The sequence below is a fragment of the Vicugna pacos genome, chromosome 28, assembly GCF_048564905.1.
Source record: "Vicugna pacos chromosome 28, VicPac4, whole genome shotgun sequence".
In the NCBI taxonomy this organism is placed as follows: Eukaryota; Metazoa; Chordata; class Mammalia; order Artiodactyla; family Camelidae; genus Vicugna; species Vicugna pacos.
The window spans coordinates 11,957,762-11,979,031 of NC_133014.1; the positions used below are offsets into that span (position 1 = coordinate 11,957,762).

General features: G+C 45.4%; 1 protein-coding gene across 1 annotated transcript in view; it reads right to left on the bottom strand.

Moving 5' to 3' along the window:
- The window catches only part of SMYD1 (SET and MYND domain containing 1), a 29,341-nt gene that overhangs the window by 3,640 nt on the left and 4,431 nt on the right, over nt 1-21,270 (bottom strand). Inside the window, exons 2-7 of the mRNA XM_006203815.4 lie at nt 12,373-12,549; nt 10,961-11,174; nt 8,485-8,615; nt 6,097-6,135; nt 2,840-3,029; nt 977-1,069 (exon numbers count right to left, since the gene is read on the bottom strand). Of these exons, the coding sequence (XP_006203877.1) occupies nt 977-1,069; nt 2,840-3,029; nt 6,097-6,135; nt 8,485-8,615; nt 10,961-11,174; nt 12,373-12,549 (844 nt within the window). The remainder of the gene's footprint in view (nt 1-976; nt 1,070-2,839; nt 3,030-6,096; nt 6,136-8,484; nt 8,616-10,960; nt 11,175-12,372; nt 12,550-21,270) is intronic.

A 21,270-nucleotide genomic window follows, 5' to 3' on the forward strand; every position in this document is an offset into this window, starting at 1 on the left:
AGCTCGTGGGCCTCTCCCCACCTGCCTGGCAGGACTCCTGGGAGGCAAAGAGCAGCTCTTGTGTCGGTCACCCCAGTAAGGGCTCAAAAACGGGCAATGAATGAGTGAGGAAAGGAACAAAAATAAGGGAAAAGCAGACAGAAATGAACACAAATTGATCTCCCCATGGCCATGCCCTAGTGGCACCCAAACCCAGCGATACAAGTTGTTTAAAGAACTTGTGGGGTGGGGTGGGGTGGAAATACTGATTCATGGTCCCTGTGCTCTGTTGCAAATTGAATGAATCACATCTCAGGGGGTGAGACACAGGAATCTGTATTTCCAACAAGTCGGCTGGGTGAGTTCAATGCTGGCAAGCGCTCGGTCAGTGTTTGCAGTGGCTCTCGATTTTAGGTGCACATTGAAATCACTTGGGAGCTTTAAAAATCTGGGTGTCTGGGTCCCACTCCAAGAGATTCTAGTGGAATTGTCCTGGGCCAGGGTCTGAGCATAAAGGTTTCTCAGTGATTTTAGAGTACAGCCAGTTGAGAACTCCCGGTGTGTCGAAAGCCAGAGTTGAATGCATGGTTAGTAGAGACTAGACCGTAGCCCCCACACGCATTTAGTTACGGGAAAGCAAGCCACCCACTGCCATCTCCATTCCTCCATCCCTGATGTCAAGCTAGATACCACAGACCCCCCCCCAACTCCCAGGGACACCCATCAGGCTGTCTGTTCCCTCCTCAAACCCAGTTTCAGTGAGTTGAATAGCCAGTCTCTGAGAACACACCCCTAAAATGTGCTAAATGCTTAACAGCAAGAAGAGTCATGGGCTCAACCCTGGGACAACTTTTAGAAAGACAACCTGCTCAGTAGCCTCCCCATCTTTACCCCCTGCACTCTCTCTCTCACACACACACACTCCTTTCTCCTCCCTTGCTAGAAAAACTTTCTGCCCTCCTCTCCACTTCCATCCCCTATAAAAATGAATTTTTACCTCGTGGTACAAACCCTCAGAGCGAGCCTTGTCAATTTTCTCCAGCGTATCCTTGGAGTATTGTATCATCTCCTTCACCACATCCTGAGAGGGCTGAGAAAAGAAGGGAGATTGAGCTGGAGACCCCTTCATGAGGCAACCCACTGCATCTCTGGACAGCTGCCATTTTTGACGTTCACTGTAGTACCAGATCAATGCCCCCCTCGCTGTGAATGCTTCATTTCTGTAAATGCGGCTCAAGGTCCCCACAGCTTTTCCAACTCCCCCATCATGCTTCTGACCCATGTTTTTTCCATTGACCAAGCCCCAGAGCCTTGCCACAGGCCAGTGGTCCCCACTCTGCTCATGTCTGGACTTTTGGACCCATTGCAGTATCCGATATGAATCTCTGTTGTGTTTTCTCTGGCATTTTGGATTCTCATTCTACTCCATCGCCCAAAAGATTTGCCATTCTTTCTCTTTAAGTCAACTACACATTCTACAGGTATGTCCTTGACTTTTTGTGTTCACCCAAATCATTGATTTAATACTGGCCAGCACAGAGCTGAGGATAGAGACCAAGGGCTTGGCCAAAACCATACTCAGCCACTGGAGTTCATTGAAGAGGCCCTGTGGCCAAGGGCATTGAAACCCTTCCAAGTGTCTCAGCATCCAGGTCATAGTCCCTTGTCTTGACCAAAGGGGCATCATGAGAGAACTTGTCAGCTGTCTCTGTGAAATCTAGACCCACTTGACTTCCTGTGTTTGCCTAAGCAGTCTAGTGATCTTGTTTAAAAACCCAGGACCTTGTGCATGCTGAGCACGCACTCTACCACTGAGCCATACCATCCCCCTAGAAAGACAATGTTTTGATATTAAAATTATGAAAGGCCCACGGGTGGAGGATGAGACGGACCAGCACAGATGTGGGGCTCTGCTCACTGCTGAGGGACCCAGAACAAAAGGCTCCAGAAGTTTTATGGACCCTGAGGTGCAATTATGATGCACCAAAATTAAGAAGCCAATTCCCATGAAGGCGCTCTAATTTTGAGGGAAAAGAGCCAAATTTCTCAAAGTCTGAAGGAAAAATTTACTTGCTGTGTTTCCCATATCAGAAGCACCCCTGAACACACACACCTCAGGGTGCATGGGGGGAGATGGCCCACAGTGGGGAGATGGACCATGGAGGGAAGATGGGCCATGGGGAGTCAGCGCCCACTCCAGTCTCAGCCTCTTGCTTTGCCATCATGGAAAGTGATAAAAGGCTTGCTACTTTAATCAGCTGCTCTGACACGTGGCAGCGTAACTCTCTCCCAACTCAGTGGAGCTCCTGACATCACCCCCCTCAGTAAGCCTTCTGTTGCTCAACGGTCTCGCCATCAGTTAGGCAACAGCAACTCAGGAGGTAAGCATATTAATCATTCTCCACATTGCCCCTCGCCATGGGACTAGGAACCTCTTTGTGATAACCAGACAACACACCTCTTCTCGTCTCGTCTCTCTCTATGAAATTCCCAGCATCACTTAAGCTGCCAAGGGGCAAGGAGAGGAACTAAGATTTACTGAGTGTCTACTCGATGTGCCACCCCTTTTGCAAGCAGCATCTTGTTTCATCCTCATTAACAAGCCCGTGTCGTGCGTGCCATCATTCCTATTTTACAGATGAGGAAACTGAGTCACTTCCCCAAACTCAAATACCCAAAGTGGTGGCACCAAGACACCAGTCGGGACCTATCGGCAGTGCTCTGTCCAGCACCCCTGTCGTCCTAGAGGCTGGTCATCTGGGAGCGGATGGCAGGGGTGCCTTGGTTAGCAGGGGAACCCACTCTTGCCCGACCCGTGGGGAAGACGGCCCCAGCACCCCAGGAGCGGGGCTGCGTGTACCTTGGGGTCATCTTTCACCCCCAGGAGGAGGTTGTCCTTCAGCCCCTTCTGGCAGTGCTCACATGTGCAGTCGAAGTAGTACTGCCTTTTCAGCTGCCTCCTGCGCTCCTCACTGACATTGAGGAAGTCGATATAGGACACGGTCAGCTCCTCTCCTTCCGAGATCTTGCCCAGGGCCCGGAGTTCAATTCTGGGTAAAGGAGAAGAGTGGATCAAACCCAGGCTGGGATTTATGCTCCTCAGGGTTGCAAGGAGCTGAGTCTCAAAGGCAACGAGCTCCACTAGCACTCCGGGAAAGCCCCGTTCCCTCCAAACGGAGGGGACGTGATGTGAAGCACAGTTTTCTGGATCGTTCTGCTCTACTCATCCTAACAGTCAAGTCTGCTCCCTTCAGTCAACTGCTCTGCAGTCAGCTCAGATAGACTCCCGGCAGAGGGCTGTGCTTGGTCATAAAACCATACAAAGCTTCCATGCCTACCATTATCCGCGTGTAAGCAGCCACTGCTTGTCCGCAACGAGGGAGGGGAGACGAAATAAGGCAAAAACTCCAAACAGGAGAAGATTTAATGGTCACTTCTGGATAGTGTTGGGGACTGCTTCTCTCAGAAACACGCACATTCAGTTGCCCACCATCTTAGCCCATTCTGTGTCTAACTATAAGCCCCCTCTTACCTTGGTCATTGGTGCAATGGGTCACTTATGTGAAGAGTCTTACACCTGGAGATCACCAAAGGCAACTAAAAGCCTCACTTTATTAGCCCACTGTATTGTTCACTTTTTTTTTTTTTAATGTGGGTACTGGGGATTGAACCCAGGATCTCATGCATGCTAAGTATGTGCTCTCCCACTGAGCTGTACCCTCCCCCTCAACAGGTCACTTTGTGTTTATTGGAGGACATGGGTTTGGGGTTGAAGGTGGTTAGCAAGAGCAGATGCCATTTCAACCCCCTCCCAGCCTAGAACTGACCCTCCGATTACCTACAGCTCTACTACCCAGCTAACGCCGAACAAACGGGGGCCAGCCCGTGGGCCTCTCCTTCCACCCACGAGGCCAGAAGCAACAGAAAATTGGTGACCCTGGCAAGCTGGCCCCTAAGCTGTGCTCCTGTGTCTCCCCCGGACTGGGGAGGATCCAGGGACCTCACTACCCAGAGGGAACCTGTAACCCAAAGAGTGAGTGGCAGTCTGCAGAGGGCTGGGGAAGCATCGGCAGAGAGGTCCCCCTGCATGTCTTTTATCCTCCAGAGAGGCTGAGTCAGATGCCATGTGAAAGGCAGGGCAAACTTAATTACCTCCCCCCACCAAAAACAAAAACAAAACAAAAAAACAAAGACAAACAAACAACAAAAAAATGAAAGGCAGGGCAAGGTCCCAGCACCGCAGGAGGGTCCCAGTCAGAGGCAGCCCCTTCCTCATGCTCTGAGGTGACAACCAAGCGAGGAACCGCTGAACGGCAGTGACATTCGTGTCCAGGCACCTGAGGTGACCACTTAAGGCTAAAGAATCTTCTCTCAAATTGGGATACACGATGTACCAAATAAATTTGATAATATAATATATATAAAAACAACTGTACGGAGCCTGGCAAAATCTAAGGGCTTGTTCATCTTTTGTCCCTTCTTTCCTTTCTTCTCCACCCCAATTTTTGGCAGCAGCTGTTACCGAAGGGATGAAAGAGAGAGGAGGCAAGGTGATCCTACCCACAGCTCTGCCTGGAATCCTAACACGTTCCAGCTCCAGGGGCTGGACCTCCTCATTTCACAGATGAAGATACTGATGCCCAGAGAGGTAACCTAACGTCCCCCCAGGTCCCACAGCTCTTTGGCGACAGGTCAAGATTAGAACTCAAGAGCCATTCGCGCTTTACCACATCAAACTGGCCTTGCCTGACTGTCTTCAGTCTGCCTCCTGGGTCTGCAGTGCACAAGAAATGGGATGCACTAATGCCCTTGAGTTAGGACTTGACTCACATCCTTAAAAGTTGCATTTGAGCAACTCCTGGGCCTCTGTTGAATGTGATCTCTGGTATCTGGTCCCAGTGGGATAAGTAAGCAATTCTGCCCCCACGAGACCTTTCACGGAGGCAGCTCACTGTAGAGAAGGATCCTCATTCAAGAATGAATCGGTGGCCAGTTGAGTTAGCCAGCAGGTTTTCTTGCTTCCCACCATGGTTAAGCCAACTCTTACAAGGTCTCAGAGTGGCTCAAATTATTTCAATGATACTAGTTTCCAAGTATCACTTAGGTGTGAAAAGCGCGCATATGTATGCCCCGTTTTACCTAACTTGGAACTGGGGATCAGGGCATGAAAGTGACCACCACCCCTTTCCAGATCCCAGACTTCTTCCGTCCCTAACACTCTGCGATTCTATAGCTCAGCCAACTGAGCCCCGAGGAGGCAACTTATTTAAGTACTTCTTGTAGAGATCAGAGGCAGAGTCCGGAGCTACAGAGACTTAGAATTAGAAAGGAAAGGTCCCTAGAGATGCTCTCATCTTGACCTTTGTTCTACAAATGTGGAACCAAGCGCCCAGGGATTATGTGAATCACCCAAAGTCACGTGCAATGCACGTCAACCCTGACTTAGCTGCACCAACCAGTCGCACCCCTGCGTTGCCAAAGCCCGAACTCCCAACGCAGCATTTTGTTGTTAATCCAAAGAGCATTCCAAGTACTTTCAAGCCCGGCCTGAGAAAAAAACCCACCTGGGGCCATGCAGTTGTCATTAAGAAAAGTCAAAAGTAAAATCTAACCTAAACCACTAATTCATCATTGGTCGGATGCAGTAAAGAGAATAAATATTTATCAAAAATATCATAGTTATGGGCACAAATTTCAGAACCCAGTCTGACTAAGAAGTTGATGGTTATGAACAAACACAGTTCTTTAGTAAGTCAGTAATGTCAACAGTCCTCGTCTCATGATAAGCAGGGTTTGGAGGGACAATGTGGGGTTTTGCTAAGTTGATGTGGACAAGAAGGGACTCTCATGCTTTGATATTGGAGGAAGGAGAGAAATAGGGAGGAAAAGAGAGGGAAGGAAATAAAGCAAAGCCACGGCAGGTAGTGGGTGAGGAACAAAATGATTAATATCAGTGCATTAAAAATACAGCATGCAGCAAAGACAAGGCTCTGGGGTGCAGAAGGACGTTACGAGCAGACGGCAGCCAAGGAGTCTCGGGAAGGGGCAGCCCCAGCAAACCAGGCAAGTGAGGGAGATGGGTCAGAGGAGCAGGGGTGTTTCCAAAGACTGACCCACCTCATCTGGGTGTGAAACATGGATTTCACTGCCTCATGACTGAAAAACAAAACAGACACCCGAATGGAAATCATTACCATTGGCTCATCCTGTTGGGCTGGCAGGATGCACAGCAGTCAGGTTATGCAGCCAAAGCTTTGGCCATCACAACCACCTCTATCCCAGCCCCTTCCGGGGGGGCCCTTTGACAAGATGCAGCCTGGTATAGTGGAAAGTGCACTGGATTTGGAGTGAGAAGCTCTGGGTTCAAAGGTACTCAGCCCTGGGCAAATTACTTCCCTTCCCTTGAGCCTCAACGTTCTCATCTGTAACCTGGTAATAAGGCTGTCATGAGAAAATGCATTTAAAAGTAGAGTGCTAGATTTGCAAATGTTACCCACTATATAAAAACATAGATTTAAAAAAAAAAGTTTATTCTGTATAGCACAGGGAACTATATTCAATATCTTGTACTAACCTTTAATGAAAAAGAATATGACAATGAACATATGTATGCATATGCATGGCTGGGACGTTGTGCTATACACCAGAAATTAACACACTGTAACTGACTGTATGTCAAAAATAAATAAATAAATAAATAATAAAAATTTAAAATATAAAAATAAAAGTAGAGTGCTAAAAAAAACACATGGGACGCTATTATTATCTCACTAACAAGCATCGTGGACAAATTAGTGTGGCCTCTTATATGATGTCCGTATTGGGAAGCGTTTGAACTACATCTGGAGGCTGGTCACACAGGTAGTATGCAAAAATTGCTGGCGTTAGATAGAATTGGGCTCCTAAAAATAAAAAAACAGAATTGGGCTCCTACCATCACATGCAGTGTTTTTTCCACTACGGCAGGCAGCTAGACAGTGACTGCAAAGTCACTTTCTCTTGCGCGACAGTTAAGAAGCCCAGGTAAAATGTGGCTGCTTGAAATTAGGATGCAAAGCCAGAGCGGACACTGGCGATGATATGAAGAAAGGGCTCCCAGGTTCCTGGGACTGGTACACGTAGTGACAGGAAGCCGTCTGGGTCACCTCTGCTTAGGGGAGGGGTCTCCAGAAAGACCCATCCCACATGTGGCTGAATTTGATCCTCTTTGTCAGCCAGGGTAACCGCAGGCACCAGCCCCTCTGGGGAGGATTCCCTGAGGTCCAGGCCAGTGACCCCAAGAGGCTTAGGAAGGGGAACACAGTGCTGGGGAAAGATAATCATCCAGGTGCAAAACAGACTTCCCTGCCTTGAGTGACTTTCTCAGGTGCTTTCTCAAGCATGTCATGCACATCCTTGCTTCCGGAAATGGGAAGGAAAAGGGAAACCAGAGTCCTCGCTCTCCTGGGGCTTAGGCTGGAGTCCTGGATGAGAACCAGAGACCATTGTGTGGCTTCCGGGAAGTTTGCAGGGAAACCTGCTCATTGCTGATGGCTTGGAGTCGACGTGCATCTGTCATAAGAGCTTGTCTCTAAGAGCAAATGAAATATTGCTTGGGCCTCAAAGACCCCCAGCCTGAGCCATGGACAACCAGGAGCTCATCCTGTTTGCTGATTTGTCCCCATTTGTGCCCCATCCCAAATTCCATCCTCTGCCATCCTGGCCCCTGATCTGTGCTTCCAGGGGGCAGGGGCTGAACCTCTGAGGGCTTCATCACCCAGGTTCCTTTGTCCTCTGGCTTCTGGTTGGGGTTTGGCCAATGGGAGGAGATTAGAAGGAGGGAGGAGAGAGGGGTTGGGGTGGGCTGTCTTCTGCGGCTCCCTCTCTGCCTTGTCACGGTTCCAGCAGTGGCACAGCCAAGCCACTGGGTCAGGGGAGAAAGGGCCTCTCCCATGGCTGCATCCCTCACCACCAGCAGGAAGAGTACTTCCTCCATTGTCCCTCCAGGTCCAGAGGTGGTAACGGCTCCACGCTGTTGCTAGACCCTGGACACCTCACCATTTTTTGTCAGTTTCTTAACCTCTACTCACACTTCTTTCAATTGTCCTTTTATTAAATTCTCTTAGGGTAAACCCTGAGTGTGCCCTCTGGTTTCTGCTGGGAGCTTGGCCAACACACGCTCCTGCCAAGCGCCTTCTCAGCTGATGATATTCCACAGTGACCTCTAGAGAGAAAAATCTCAGGCGTCCAGTTCTAAAATAGTGGTTAGAGGTTTCTCTAGCATACCTAGGCAACTTCAAGAAACATACCAAGACTCAGAAATTGCTCATGTGGAATTCTGCGTCGTGTTCCTCATTGCATTTATCTCATCCATAGTTATACTAGAATGAAATTGCTATTCTCTCCCTGTTTGAAGCCCAGGCCACTTCAGGTTCAACAGTTTCTCTCTGGTTTAAGCCGAGTGTAGAGAACACCGTGAGGTCTCCCCACCCCCATCACACCCACCCAGGTTAAAGACACACTCACTTGCCGTTGTTGAATATGACGGTACAGTTGGGCCAGCAGTCGTGGTTCACCAGGCCCAGGTTGGGGAAGATGCCCACGCCCACTGCCTGCAGGCCTCTCTGATCACTGAGCGTGAAGCCGTTGCAGTTAATCTGCCCGGAGGAAAAGGAAAGAGTCAGCTAACAGACACAGACGGGGCCCAGCGCACCAGCCCGCTGTCGAAAGCTTTTAGACAAATAGAAAATCCAGCCTCATGCTGGAAGTGCCTAGAGAGTCTGGAAACAAAACAGTCCTTCTCCTGTTATCTGTGTGATTCCAAATGACCCTCAAGATTAGTATCATGGGAGGGGGAGGGTGTAGCTCAGTGGTAGAGCACTTGCCCAGCATGCACAAAGTCCTGGGTTCAATCCCCAGTACCTCCATTAAATAAATGAATAAATAAACCTAATTATCTCCAAAAAAAGTTAAAGAAAAAAAAGATTAGTACCAAGGGAGAGCCTCACATTTGCTAAACTCTGCCTTATGTGTATGCGTGTCTCGCCTGCTTCCTTTAACTACACACCCTCAACTGCTAAGCTGTTCATAAAACAAAACTGGCATCTCTTTGTGATTATTTGGTGTCTGGTGGATACCTTGTCCTCCCTGTCCACAATTCTAAAATCTGATTGAGTGCAGCATGTATCTCTGAATGCAAGGCACACCAAACTGGTCATCACTTACACGGCACTCAATTTATTTCCTTTTCCTTAAAAAAAAAGTTATTTGTTACAGAAACAGAGCCCAAATATTTGCTCTTAGGGTACTAAAAAATGTGTCTGAATAAATAGAACCTAGAAGACATTAATAACTGCACACAAATTTCTGCTATATATAAAAATAAGAGCTATATATACCTGCTGTACATAGTGTAACACAATATACATCGACAGATGTGTACTGATACGTACAGCACATGGCTCTTTGTTATTGAAATTGAAGGAAGTCACGTTTTCTACTCAATCTCATCAGTCATTTAGCAACTACATGAGGTCAGGCCTATCAATACCACCAGAAAGGTGCATTATCTTGAGCAAAATTGTTCTCTGGGCCCCCTTTTCTCATCTGTAGGTTGAATAAGCTGGACCAGATGGTCGCTGTGGGCCCTTTCAGCCCTGTACCCTGGTGATTATGCCATCCTGTGGCCATAGCCCCCGGGATCCAGCTATGACACCCATTCACCCTGAGGCGATGGAGCATAACTGCTAAGAGTAGAAACTCTGGCATCAGACAGACTGCTTCCAGTCCTGCCCTGGACACCAGCTCACTGCGTGACCTTTGGCAGCCACGTAACCTCTCTGGGCCTAGGCCTTCAGTTTCATAAAATAGGAGTGTTAAGAGCACAGACTTCATCTTGTGTTGTACGGATTGCATAAAATAATGTATGAATATACATAGGCTATGATGGTTCATTTTATGGGTCAACTTGGCTGGGCTGTGGTGCCCAGATATTCGGTCAAACATTATTCTGTATGTTTCTGTGAAGGTGTTTCTTGGATGAAATTAACATTTAAATGTGTAGACTTCGAATAAAGCAGATCAGCCGGCATCATGCAGGTGGGCCTCGTGCAATCAGTTGAAAGCCTTAATAGAACAGAGACTGACTTCCCCTGAGCAAGAAGGAATTTGGCCAGCAGACAGTCTTTGAACTTGAACTGCAACCCTTCTTTGGGTCTCCAGTCTCCTGGCCAACTGGCAGATTTTGGGTTTACCAAGTTTCCAGAATTGCAAGAGCCAATTCATTAAAATAAATCTCTCTCTCTCCCTCTATATATGTGTGTGTGTGTGTGTGTGTGTGTGTGTGTGTGTGTGTGTGTGTGTGTGTGTACGCACACATCCTTCTAGTTCTGTTTCTCTGGAGAACTCTATTACAGAAGCATTGGCACATGGCGAGGACTCTGCCAGGCCTATCAGATGGAACTCCATAGCCCACAGTCTGAACCTGCTGATCCCCTGGGCTCCCACCCCACCTCCTGGACTCTCATGACCGACAGAAGCCTGGACTTGTTGCTCCAGGGCAGCAGCCTCCAGAAAGTCCCTACTCTCCTCTCCCTGGTTCCCCATTCTCGGCCCATCTGATCTGGGAAAAGGAAGAGTCTTACTTCCAAAGTGACTGCTGGGCAAGAAGGGCTAGTGATCGGGTCTTTGTTTTCAACGTGGAGGAGAGACAGTAGAGGAGGTGTGGATGAACAGGAGGCAAATCACCCTCCAAGCCTCCCGCTCAGAGCTAATGAGCGGCCTGCGTGTGCGCCGCCGACTTCAGAAGCGGCAGGCAGGACCTCGTAGTAAAGCAAGACCAGAAAGAGAACGGGGTGAGATCTCGTGTGAGGACTCTGTCCCCCTCCAGTGCTTCTCCTGGCTCCCCTTCATCCTCCTCTGGCCTGGCAGCATCTGGAAACTTCCTAGTTGGACCGTCCCAGCCGCCCCCGAACCCCGACCCCCACCGTGGGAGAAATGGTACCACGCCGAAGATGTGGGAGATGTACTGCATGCTGAACTGCTGGCTCTGCGGCGGCCAGTACTGCAGGAAAGTGTCCACGTCCACCCGCAGCTCCTTCTGCTCCTCCTCCCCGAAGTGCTCCACGTGGTTCTGCAGGTCGTCCACGGACACCAGGCAGCCCTCTGTGAGCCCGGTGCCCTCTCTCTCCACCCGCCACATGATGCGGGCCGCCAGCCTGTGCAGAGGGGCAGGGTTAGGGAGGCCGCACTGCATTCACTCATTCATTCATTCAGCAAACAACAGCTGAGTGCCTCATGCATTCCCATCATAGCATCAGGCCCAAGATACGGTCTGTACTTTAACGTCACACCCTAGACGTTTGGTGCAAATGCTCCCAGCATTAACATCCCCATCGCTTCTGCTCTCCACTGCCGGCTTCATAAGCACCCACCTGCAGACTAGCATCAGGTCCTACCCTGGCCGGAGTCTGCACGACCTGGGAGAGCTCCCCGGTGTTTGGTGATGGCCTCCAGGGGAGGCCACTAATTGTTGCAAATGCAAATGCCTTTTGGGTGTAATGAGTACAGAGGGCTAGTGTACAGGGTGGGGACTAGTGGGCTGTGGTGACTTGAAAAGCTGTATATTTTTATTTTTATTAATTTACAGTTTTATTTGTTTACAATTTTTAATTTTATTAATTATAAAATTTTATTAATTTTGTAATTAGGTACGGGGGATTGAACCCAGGAACTCACACATGCTAAGCACGTGCTCTACCACTGAGCTATACCCACCCCCCAAAAAGCGTGATGTTTTTAAAGGGGTTAGTTGCTATTGAGCTGTAGCTTATTTTGCCAAATCTTTACATTTTTTTAAAGAGAAGCCAGAACCCCTAATTTTTAAAAATTTTTAAGAATTTTTTAATTGAATTTTAGTCAGTTTACGATGTTGTGTCAATTTCTGGTGTACAGCACAATTTTTCAATACTACATGAATATACATATATTCGTTTTCATATTCTTTTTCACCGTGAGCTACTACAAGATCTTGTATATATTTCCCTGTGCTATACAGTATAAACTTGTTTACCTGTTCTATAGAACCCCCGATTTTTTTAATGTGAAATTTCCCAATTTTTTTTTTTTTGATACAGGCAGATCAATTTTCAAAAACTAAACACTGGGGAGTCACACAGATCAGGTCTGCAGCCAGTTCCAGCCAGTGGCTGCAGTTTGGAGCGGCTGCTGCAGACACCCCGTTCTCCCTCAGAGATGGGCTCCCAGACAAAGAGAGAGACGGAATCCTGCCTCTCTGGGGTTCGTTCCTGGTGTGCCCTCAGCCCAGCTTGCCTGGGCCTGGGGATGCTGTCACTGCTGCTGTCCCCGCCTGACATTCGGGAGTCCCAGGCACCACCCCCAGGGCCCAGCTCTGACCTGATGTTCTCATTGGGCACCTTCCCGTATCTCTTGATGGCCGAACACTCATTCTTGTGGTTCAGCCAAGCATCCTTCTGGCAGGTGCGGTCACAGTAATGCGCAAACTTGCACTGCCCGCAGCGATGCAGCTTCTCCTGCCTCTTGAAGCAGGTGTGACACACAAAGTTCACGAGGCTGGAAATGGAGAGAGAAAACGTGACTGGGGGCTGCTCCCCTGGCCGTGGGGGCACTGGGGCTCCGGTACCGGCTCAGCGGGCTGTCCTTATCTTTCTAAGCTTCAGATTCCCACTTTTCCAAATGAGGGGCTTGGGTTTCCAAAGGTCCCTTCTAGGTGCAACAGTTCTTTCAGCAGATATGTTTAAGTGAAGCCAGTGTGGAGGACACTACTGCACTCTGCATGTGAGCCCTTCAATGTAATTCAGCAAGTGTGGATTTACAGCCTCTATGCATCAGGCACTGGGAATTCTACGAGCTGCCAGAGGAACCATTGAACTCGCAACCACCATGCAGCATGAGGAGCACTGAGACAGGGGAGGCACAAGGTATTCCTGGATCACAACAGAGACCCTTGAGGAACCCAGGAAGTCTTCTTGGCCAAGGGAGTGGGTGGAAATTCCTCATGGTCCTCTTGCCAAAAGTCACAGGTCATTGGCACCACCTGGGAGAGGGCCTTCTGCATGACATCTTCTCATTGTTGAAATGGAATGTCCCTTTCCCCAAAGAATTAAAAAATTCTAACTATTTACAACGCGATTGGACATGAAACATGACATTTTACACAAAATGAGGTCTACGCGTTATAACACATGTCATAGTTCTGTGTGTTTTGCAAGCATAAGAAATACAAGGTCACTGATGTCACTGGTGTTACCTGATGTTGTCTTCTGGCTTAGCCAGAGGGTGGAAGGGATGGGTGGCCAACTCAGCAAACTGCTGTATCCCCATGTCCTGTGAGGTGCGATGCCAGTAATTTGTTACCCATTGTAAAATACTCAAGGGCATGAAAGTTTAGAGTGTATTTATAAAGAGGGCAGATTCAAGGTTATTCCCATAATAATGTCTTGCTCACTTGCTTGTATTCCCTTAAGCTCTCCTAAGGAGAGAGGCAGAGTAGAATTACACCGGCATACTTAGAAGAGCACAGAATCCGCGGCCATTCCTAACTATGCCACAGAAGGTTTACCCTGATTGAGAATGCCATTTGTCACAAGTGCCCCAGCAGAACAGAACACACTGGCTCCTCTGGGATGCTGACCACTCATTGGACCCCTGGAGATGGAGAGCTGTGAATTTCTCACTTCTGTCTCAAGTCAGGACTGTATTCTCTGCCAAGTTCACTGGCAGGGACTGGATTGCTGAAGAACCCAAGTAATCTGGATCTAAACCTTGTCTCCTGGCCTGTTACGTAGGGAGGCTGGGCCGGGTGGTCTCTGAGCCCCTGCTCTCCCCCAGTAGCCACTAACTCCCAGGCAGCCACCAGAGAGGTAGACCTCTCAGCTGGAAGAGATCCTATAGGTAGGGGGCTAAGGGTACTTCCTTGATACAAATACATCCCATTCCTTGCTTCGCCTGTGAGAGCATTTGCAAGACATGGAGTCTTGGAGGACATTATGCTAAGTGAAATAAGTCAGACAAATACTGTATGATGTCACTTAGATGTGGAATCTGAAAAATACAACTAGTGACTTCAACAAAAAGAAGCAGATTCACAGATCTAGAGAACAAACCAGGGGTGGGGGATACAGTTCAGTGGTAGAGCACACGCTTGGCGTGCACGAGGTTCTGGGTTCAATCCCCAGTTCCTCCTTTAAGGGAAAAAATTTAAAACAAACAAACAAGAGAACAAACTAGTGTTTATCAGTCGGGGGAGAGGGAAGGAGGGAGGGGCAATATAGGGATAGGGGATTAAGAGGTACAAACTATTGGGTATAAAATAAACAACAAGGATATATTGTACGTCACGGGGAATATGGTCAATGTTTTATTGTAACTATAAATAGAGTATAACCTTTAAAAATGGTGAACCGCTGCATTGTACATCTGTAATGTATATAATATCATACATCAAATATACTTCAATAAAAAAATAAATAAAAGACATGAAGTCCTAAGACCACTGTTTAAATTCCAGGAGAAAGAGTGCAACTTGCAGCCAGTTTAGCTGGTGACCTTCAGCAAGCCTCATTTCTCCTCCTGGTCCCATTTATCCTCTCTCCACAAGCGTCCTGTTTCCATAACGCTTAGCAGTTTTTAAAGAGGTTTTTTGTTTGTTTGTTTGGGTTTTTTTTTTTAAACAATTCTCTTCTGTTAAACCTTCTCAACAACTCTTTTGAGTACAGGTGATCATATCCTCACTGGAATATTATTCTCATGGGGTCCCCGATGCCTGATGCTGCTCCCAGCACAGGCGGCAGAGGAAGTCACCAAGCTCACCCACTTTGCCTGCAGCCCTGAGTGTGCCCTGCCCCAGCCAGCGGGCCCCCACTCACTTTCTGCTCGGCAGCCCTGGGTTATGTCATCTGTCAGAGTCAAGAGAGATGGAAGGGCAGCTGCTGCTCGGTGCCTTGTATGGAAATAACCAGCTACTGGACAGATAAATGTATATAGAAGGTGCCTGCCCGGTGGACGAGCCCTGCAACAGCACAGCCAGAGGGCCTTTCTCAGACAGAGAAAGACAGATACTGTATGTTATCACTTACACAAAATCTAAAAAAATAAAATGAATGAGTATACGGAATGTAAAAAAACAAATGAATAAGTATAACAAAACAGTAACAGACTCACTGATACAGAAAACAAGCTAGTGGTTACTGGTGGGGAGAGGGAAGGGAGATAGGAGTAGGGGGTTAAGAGGTGAGAACTACTATACATAAAATAAACAAGCTGCAAGGATACATTGTACAATGCAGGGAATAGAGGCATTATTTTGTAACAACTTTAAATGGAGTATAATCTATAAAAATACTGAATCACTATGTTGTACACTTGAAGCTAATATAATGTCATAATTCAATTATACTTTAATTTTAGAAAGTAAATAAAAATAAGCAAAAAATAAGGTTTAGAAAAAGTATTTATTGGGCATCTTTTATGTGCTGTCCATCGAGCTAGGTGACAGAGAGCCTTAAAAATAAACAAGATACAAATCTTGCCTTCGGGCAGTCCCCAGGCTCACATAACACATAAGGAAAATGAGGCTTGCCCTCCGGGGCGCTGGTAACCAGCTGCAGGGTTCAAGGAGGCGAGATCTATCCCCCACTGAGGTGGAGGAGAGAGGAATCCCCAAAGGCTATCACCAAGGAGGGGAGGAGGCATTGTTCTGACTCTCTAAAGATGAGCTGAGTTTGTACTCAGAACGCCAGCCTCTTCCATGGAGAGTCACTGGCATGAGTCAAAGGCTTCCATGGGGGAAGTAGTGGGGACAGGCTCGTATGGGAGGCAGGAGTAGCTATTTGACAAGATCCTAGGATGCACCACATCAAGAAATCATCTTGGAAAGATGACCAGGCTGTAGGGGACCTGGAATGCAACTCCCATTAAGTGCTTAATCTGTAGGCACAGGGGAGACTTTTGCAGAGAGGAGAAAGACAAGCAGAGTTGGAATCCTCACTTTCTTTTCCCCAGTGTATCTACCTAATGTCGTTTTTAAACAGCCCGTGTCAGTGCTTAAGGGGCATCGCTGGATTCACATCTGCAAGATTATATACCTTAGCAGAAGAAGCTCCGTGGTACTGCTTCCCTCGGTCAGACCTAGGGGTTGCCCATTTATTTTTAACATCTCGTCCATTAAAATACCAATCTCAAGATTTTCTCTGCCACAGCCTGGATGCACCTCTCACACACTAGCTGTGACCAAAGTAAATGAGTGAAGCTGACATTGTTACAGGGACAACCCGACATTTGACCTAATCTATGTTTAAAAGGCAATTATTCCCACACGTCTGCATTTAAGGATTAGTCAATAGAATTTAGCAACATAGCTCATAACGGATCACGTGGCATATCAACACGTCCTACCTCCGCGGCTAAATTAACGTGCCGAATTAAAGGCAGATTTCTGAATCTCCTGTGGTTATCCTCAGCATTAAGCGCAAACATTCAAGGCTGTAACCTGAATACTTTCACAGTTATTCCCTCATTTTCTGAACTAACTGTTCAGGAATTTGTCTAATCCCTTTATTAAATTATTTCCATTTATAGCATCATATATCCCCCACCAGCTACCCATCAGCTGTCACCAGATTAAAGGCCACACGTGCATTTGTGCATATGCCATGGTTAATTCTGGTGTCCCCATGGGCCCACAGAGAATTACACGGGCTGAGAGCCCAGCTCTTTCCACTGGACCTGAAGAAGCCCGTGACTGGTCTGATTTTTCAAAAAACCCCGGCTGACGTTAATTTCATTTAAAATATGCTTCTTTTTCTCATGTTCTCATCTTTGTTTTTCCCTATACACACACACACACACACACACAAACACACACACACACACACACACACACACACACATCTTTGGGCACTTTCAACTCAATCATTTAGGAGCTGGTCAAGAACGTAAAAAAATATCCTCTATCCTTGCCACAGCTTAACATCTTTTGGGATAAATTGGATTAATAGGAAATTCATATTATTGGTTGTGGTAGGCTGAATAAATAGCACCCCTAAAAATACCAACATCCTAATCTTAGAAATTGCAAAAACGTAACCTTACATGGCAATAGGGACTCTGTAGGTGTAATTAAGATTAAGGACCTTGAGATGGGAGGATAATCTGAATCCCCTGGGTGGGCCTAACATAATCACAAGGGTCCTTAGAAGAGGAGGCGGGAGGTCGAAGGAGGAGAAGATGCTCCGGAGCTGCTTTGAAGATGGAGCCCAGGGATGCAGGCAGCCTGCAGAAGCTGGAAAAGCCTAGGAAACGTAGCCCCGTGGATGCATTGCAAATATCTGACCTCCAGAATTGCGTGGTAATAAATTTGTGTCATTAAAGTCACTTAATTTGTGGTAATTTTTTACACCAACAGTAAAAGTAATATATTGGTTTGTTATTACAAGTGTTTTTTTTTTTTTTCCTGTATAATCGCACGTATGTTTCTATTTCTCACCTAAGAGCTTCTGGATCTAACCATCCTCAGGCCCCAGAACCAGATCTTGATTCTTCCAAAATTGACGGGTGCATACTCTTTCTTTTGTTAAGGGTGAATATTATTAATTGGACTGAAAAGAATAAAAGAAAATTAAGCAGGCAATGCTGGGCCCACATGTGTGTCAGGGTGGGGAGTGGGGGCAGGGAGAAACGATTGGACTAGGTCCCGGAGGCTCACACCTGCTCTGTGACTCACCCCTGTGTGACCCGGGGAAGGCCTCACTGAGCCTCAGTTTCCCCACCTGTAAGAGAGGATTGCATGAATTCTGTGACTCTCAGACTTCTTCTGGGTTAAGGACCATTTGGAAAGTGATGAAAGGTATCAATTTTCTCCCCAGAAATAAAAAGCACGCATGCACAGTCACATAAACTTTGATCCTCCAATTATAGGTGCTTCTTTTGCTAAGGATCCATAGACCCAGGTTAGGAACCCATAGGCTAGAAATACCGTAAATTTAAGACATCTGGGACTGATGTTAAACAAGAATAATCAAATGGTACGTTTGGCTTCTAGAACTGCCCACAAGCACCTTTCTTGTGCCATTTCTTGTGTTTGATGCTAAAATAGAATAATAATCAGAACAAGCAATATTCCTAGCACCGCTCTCTTGCTGCACGGGAGTCCTTTGCATGTACTGAAGCAATGGTGCAACCCAGAGGATCTCAGGATGGAAGAGACCACACGACCCAATTCCCTTCTATTGCTCCATGTACACCGCCTCTGCCAGGTTGTCACCAGGAAATACACAACCTTGGAAACAGCCCTTTCCACCTCCAGACGGTGTCAACAGCCCTGTTCTACCTATCAGGCAATAGAGACTCAGTGCCAAGGGCCTAAAAGCTTGCAGGTGCCCCAGGAAAAGGTTTGGGACTGATAACACCTTTTAATAGTTCAAACGTTGTCTTAAAACAAAAGCTGCAAAATGGAAATTAACAACAATTTCAAAAACCATTCCGAAGTGGTAAGAAGAAACTACACTCTGACATGTTGTGAGTTGGTGCCTCTAAACGTAAAGATATTTAGGACCTACTTAATTCTTCAATGGCTTGAGCTCTGACTAGAACTTTTTATCCACCACACCCCCACTCCCTTTTTTTGACCTGAACTATGACTCTGTAACTTCTGCTCAAGGTGCCTTGAGTTCTCACCCTTCTGTCAATTAAAAAAGAAGGAGTTCAGAACCCTCTTTCTTGAAAATGACAGTTCAGTGTGTGTAGGTGACTATTAGGAGAAGTTCTTTAATGTTACCGTAAAACATGCTTCAGATCCTGTCCCTGGTCAGTTCTTCGGAATCTATACAAGGCTGGCCATGTATCTTTGGTTGTAGCTATTGTTTGTAGGTGATGGTGATGATGCAGATTTATTCATATTGTAATAAGTTACAATTCATATTGTAATAAATTGTGCCTCATGGACCTTAGTCTGTGGGTCAACTGGGTTACCCCACTGATTGATTTTATATTTTGGAAAAGATGGAAGTTGTACATCAGAGGACTGGAGGAGTCCTTCCAAGGCCAAGCAGAGCAAAGATAAGGATCTAATCTCCTGGCTGAAGGCCTCCGTCACTTTTAAGATTAAAACCATTTATCTTCTGATTCCATTTGATGTAAAATGAACTAAATAAGCTATAAAAGGAAAATGAAAGATGCAATGGCACAAAGTAACTGGAATAAAAAAAATAAACTAAAAGAAAGAAACTTAAAGCTTAGAGACCGTTTTAAAAGCTGTATGTAAGATAAGAAAAATGGACAGTTTTAAAAATAAGATGAAAGACATGAAAAATTAGAGAAAGTCAAAACTAACGAAGAATGATTTAAAAAATGAAATCCAAAGAGCTAAGAAACCAAAATGATACAAAACAATTCAGACAACTTAGAAGTCCTGAACATTAAGGAGTAATAAATGAGCTACAATACAATTTTACAATGAGGATATCAATAGAAAACAGAAAAATCACAAAAGGAGAAATGTAATGACCAACAAACACACTTTTTAAAGAATTTTCACCTCTCTAATAATAAAATATTCAAAACAAAATAATACTTTCCATACTGTCTGTAGCAATTTACATTCCCACCAACAATATACAACGGTTCCCTTCTCTCTACATCCTTGCCAACATTTGTTATTTGTGTTCTTTTGGATGATGACCATTCTGACAGGTGCAAGATGATGTCTCATTGTGATTTTGATTTGCATTTCCCTGATATTAGTGACATTGAGCAACTTTTCATGTTCCTGTTGGCCATCTGTATTTCCTCTTTGGGAAAAATGTCTGTTCAGGTCCTTTGCCCATATTTTAAATGGGTTAGTTGGTTGGTTGTTTGCTTTTTAATTGAAGCACAGTTGATGTAAAACGTTGTATTAGTTTCTGGTGCGCAGCATGGATGGACTTGGAGGGCATTACACTAAGTGAAGTAAGTCAGACAGAGAAAGACAAACACTGTAAGATATCACTTACATGTGGAATCTAAACAAATACAACAAACTAGTGAACATAACAGAAAAGAAACAGACTCAGATGTAGAGAAGGAACTAGTGGTTACCAGTGGGGATAGGGAAAGGGGAGGGGCAAGATGGAGGTGGAGAATTAAAAGGTACAAACTATCAGGTACAAAATTAGCTAAAAGGATGTATTGTGAAACATGGGGAATACAGCCAATATTTTATAATAACTATAAATGGAGTATAACTTTAAAAACTGTGAATTACTATACTGAATACCTGTAACATAGAATATTGTACATCAACTGAACTTCAATTTTAAAAATACTATATTGTAAAATAAATACATAAATTTTAAAAATGAAAAAAATTAAAAATAAAATAAAATAAAATTGAAGATATAGAATGAAAAATGATAATAATACTAAAATAAGTTTTAAAGGTTATGTTGAAAAATGCAAAGTAACAGATAGCTTTCCACACTGGCCAGGGTTGTGGGGGAAGACAAACAATCTACTGCTCATGGATAAAATTGGTTTGATTCCTTCTTGTGGGGTGATTTGGAAATCTATATCAAGAGCCTTAAAGATGTCTTTTGAATCTAAAATGCATACTTCTAGGAGTTTATCTTTAATAAGTAATCAGAGATGTAAGGAAAGATCTACTAGGAAAAGTAGGAAATGATCTCGATATCCAAAATACAGCAATTCTTAAATTGATGAACAACAGTCAGCAAAAAGAATACTATACAGTCATCAAAAACGCTTTAGAGGAATGCCCACAGTTTGGAAAGATGCTCACAACATATTGTGAAGTAAAGAAAGCAAGTTGCACAATAATTCTACTTTTGTGTAAAGAAAAAATGTATACATGAATTACATTGAATTTAAGATATTGTCAATTATTAAGCGCACAATTTTTACCACTAAGAAACAACATTAAAATGCTCCCAATTAAACCATAATGAGGGGAGAAGATGTAGCTCAAGTGGTAGAGTGCATGTCTAGCATGCACAAGGTCCTGGGTTCAATCCCCAGTATCTCCTCTAAAAATAAATAAATATATCAATAAACCTAATTATCCCCCTCATTTAAAAAAAAAATTAAACCATACTGAGCCATAGACTGTAGGAGATATCACAATTAAAGTGATGTTAAAATGAAATACGTATTCTAGAATTGATAAAATACTATATTCTGTCATTCCTTTCATTGTGAAATAACCCTTCCCCCAATAATTTAATATCTTGAAGTTAGGGAAGCACTTCACAATCAAAATATACATTTAATATAGTGTTTCTC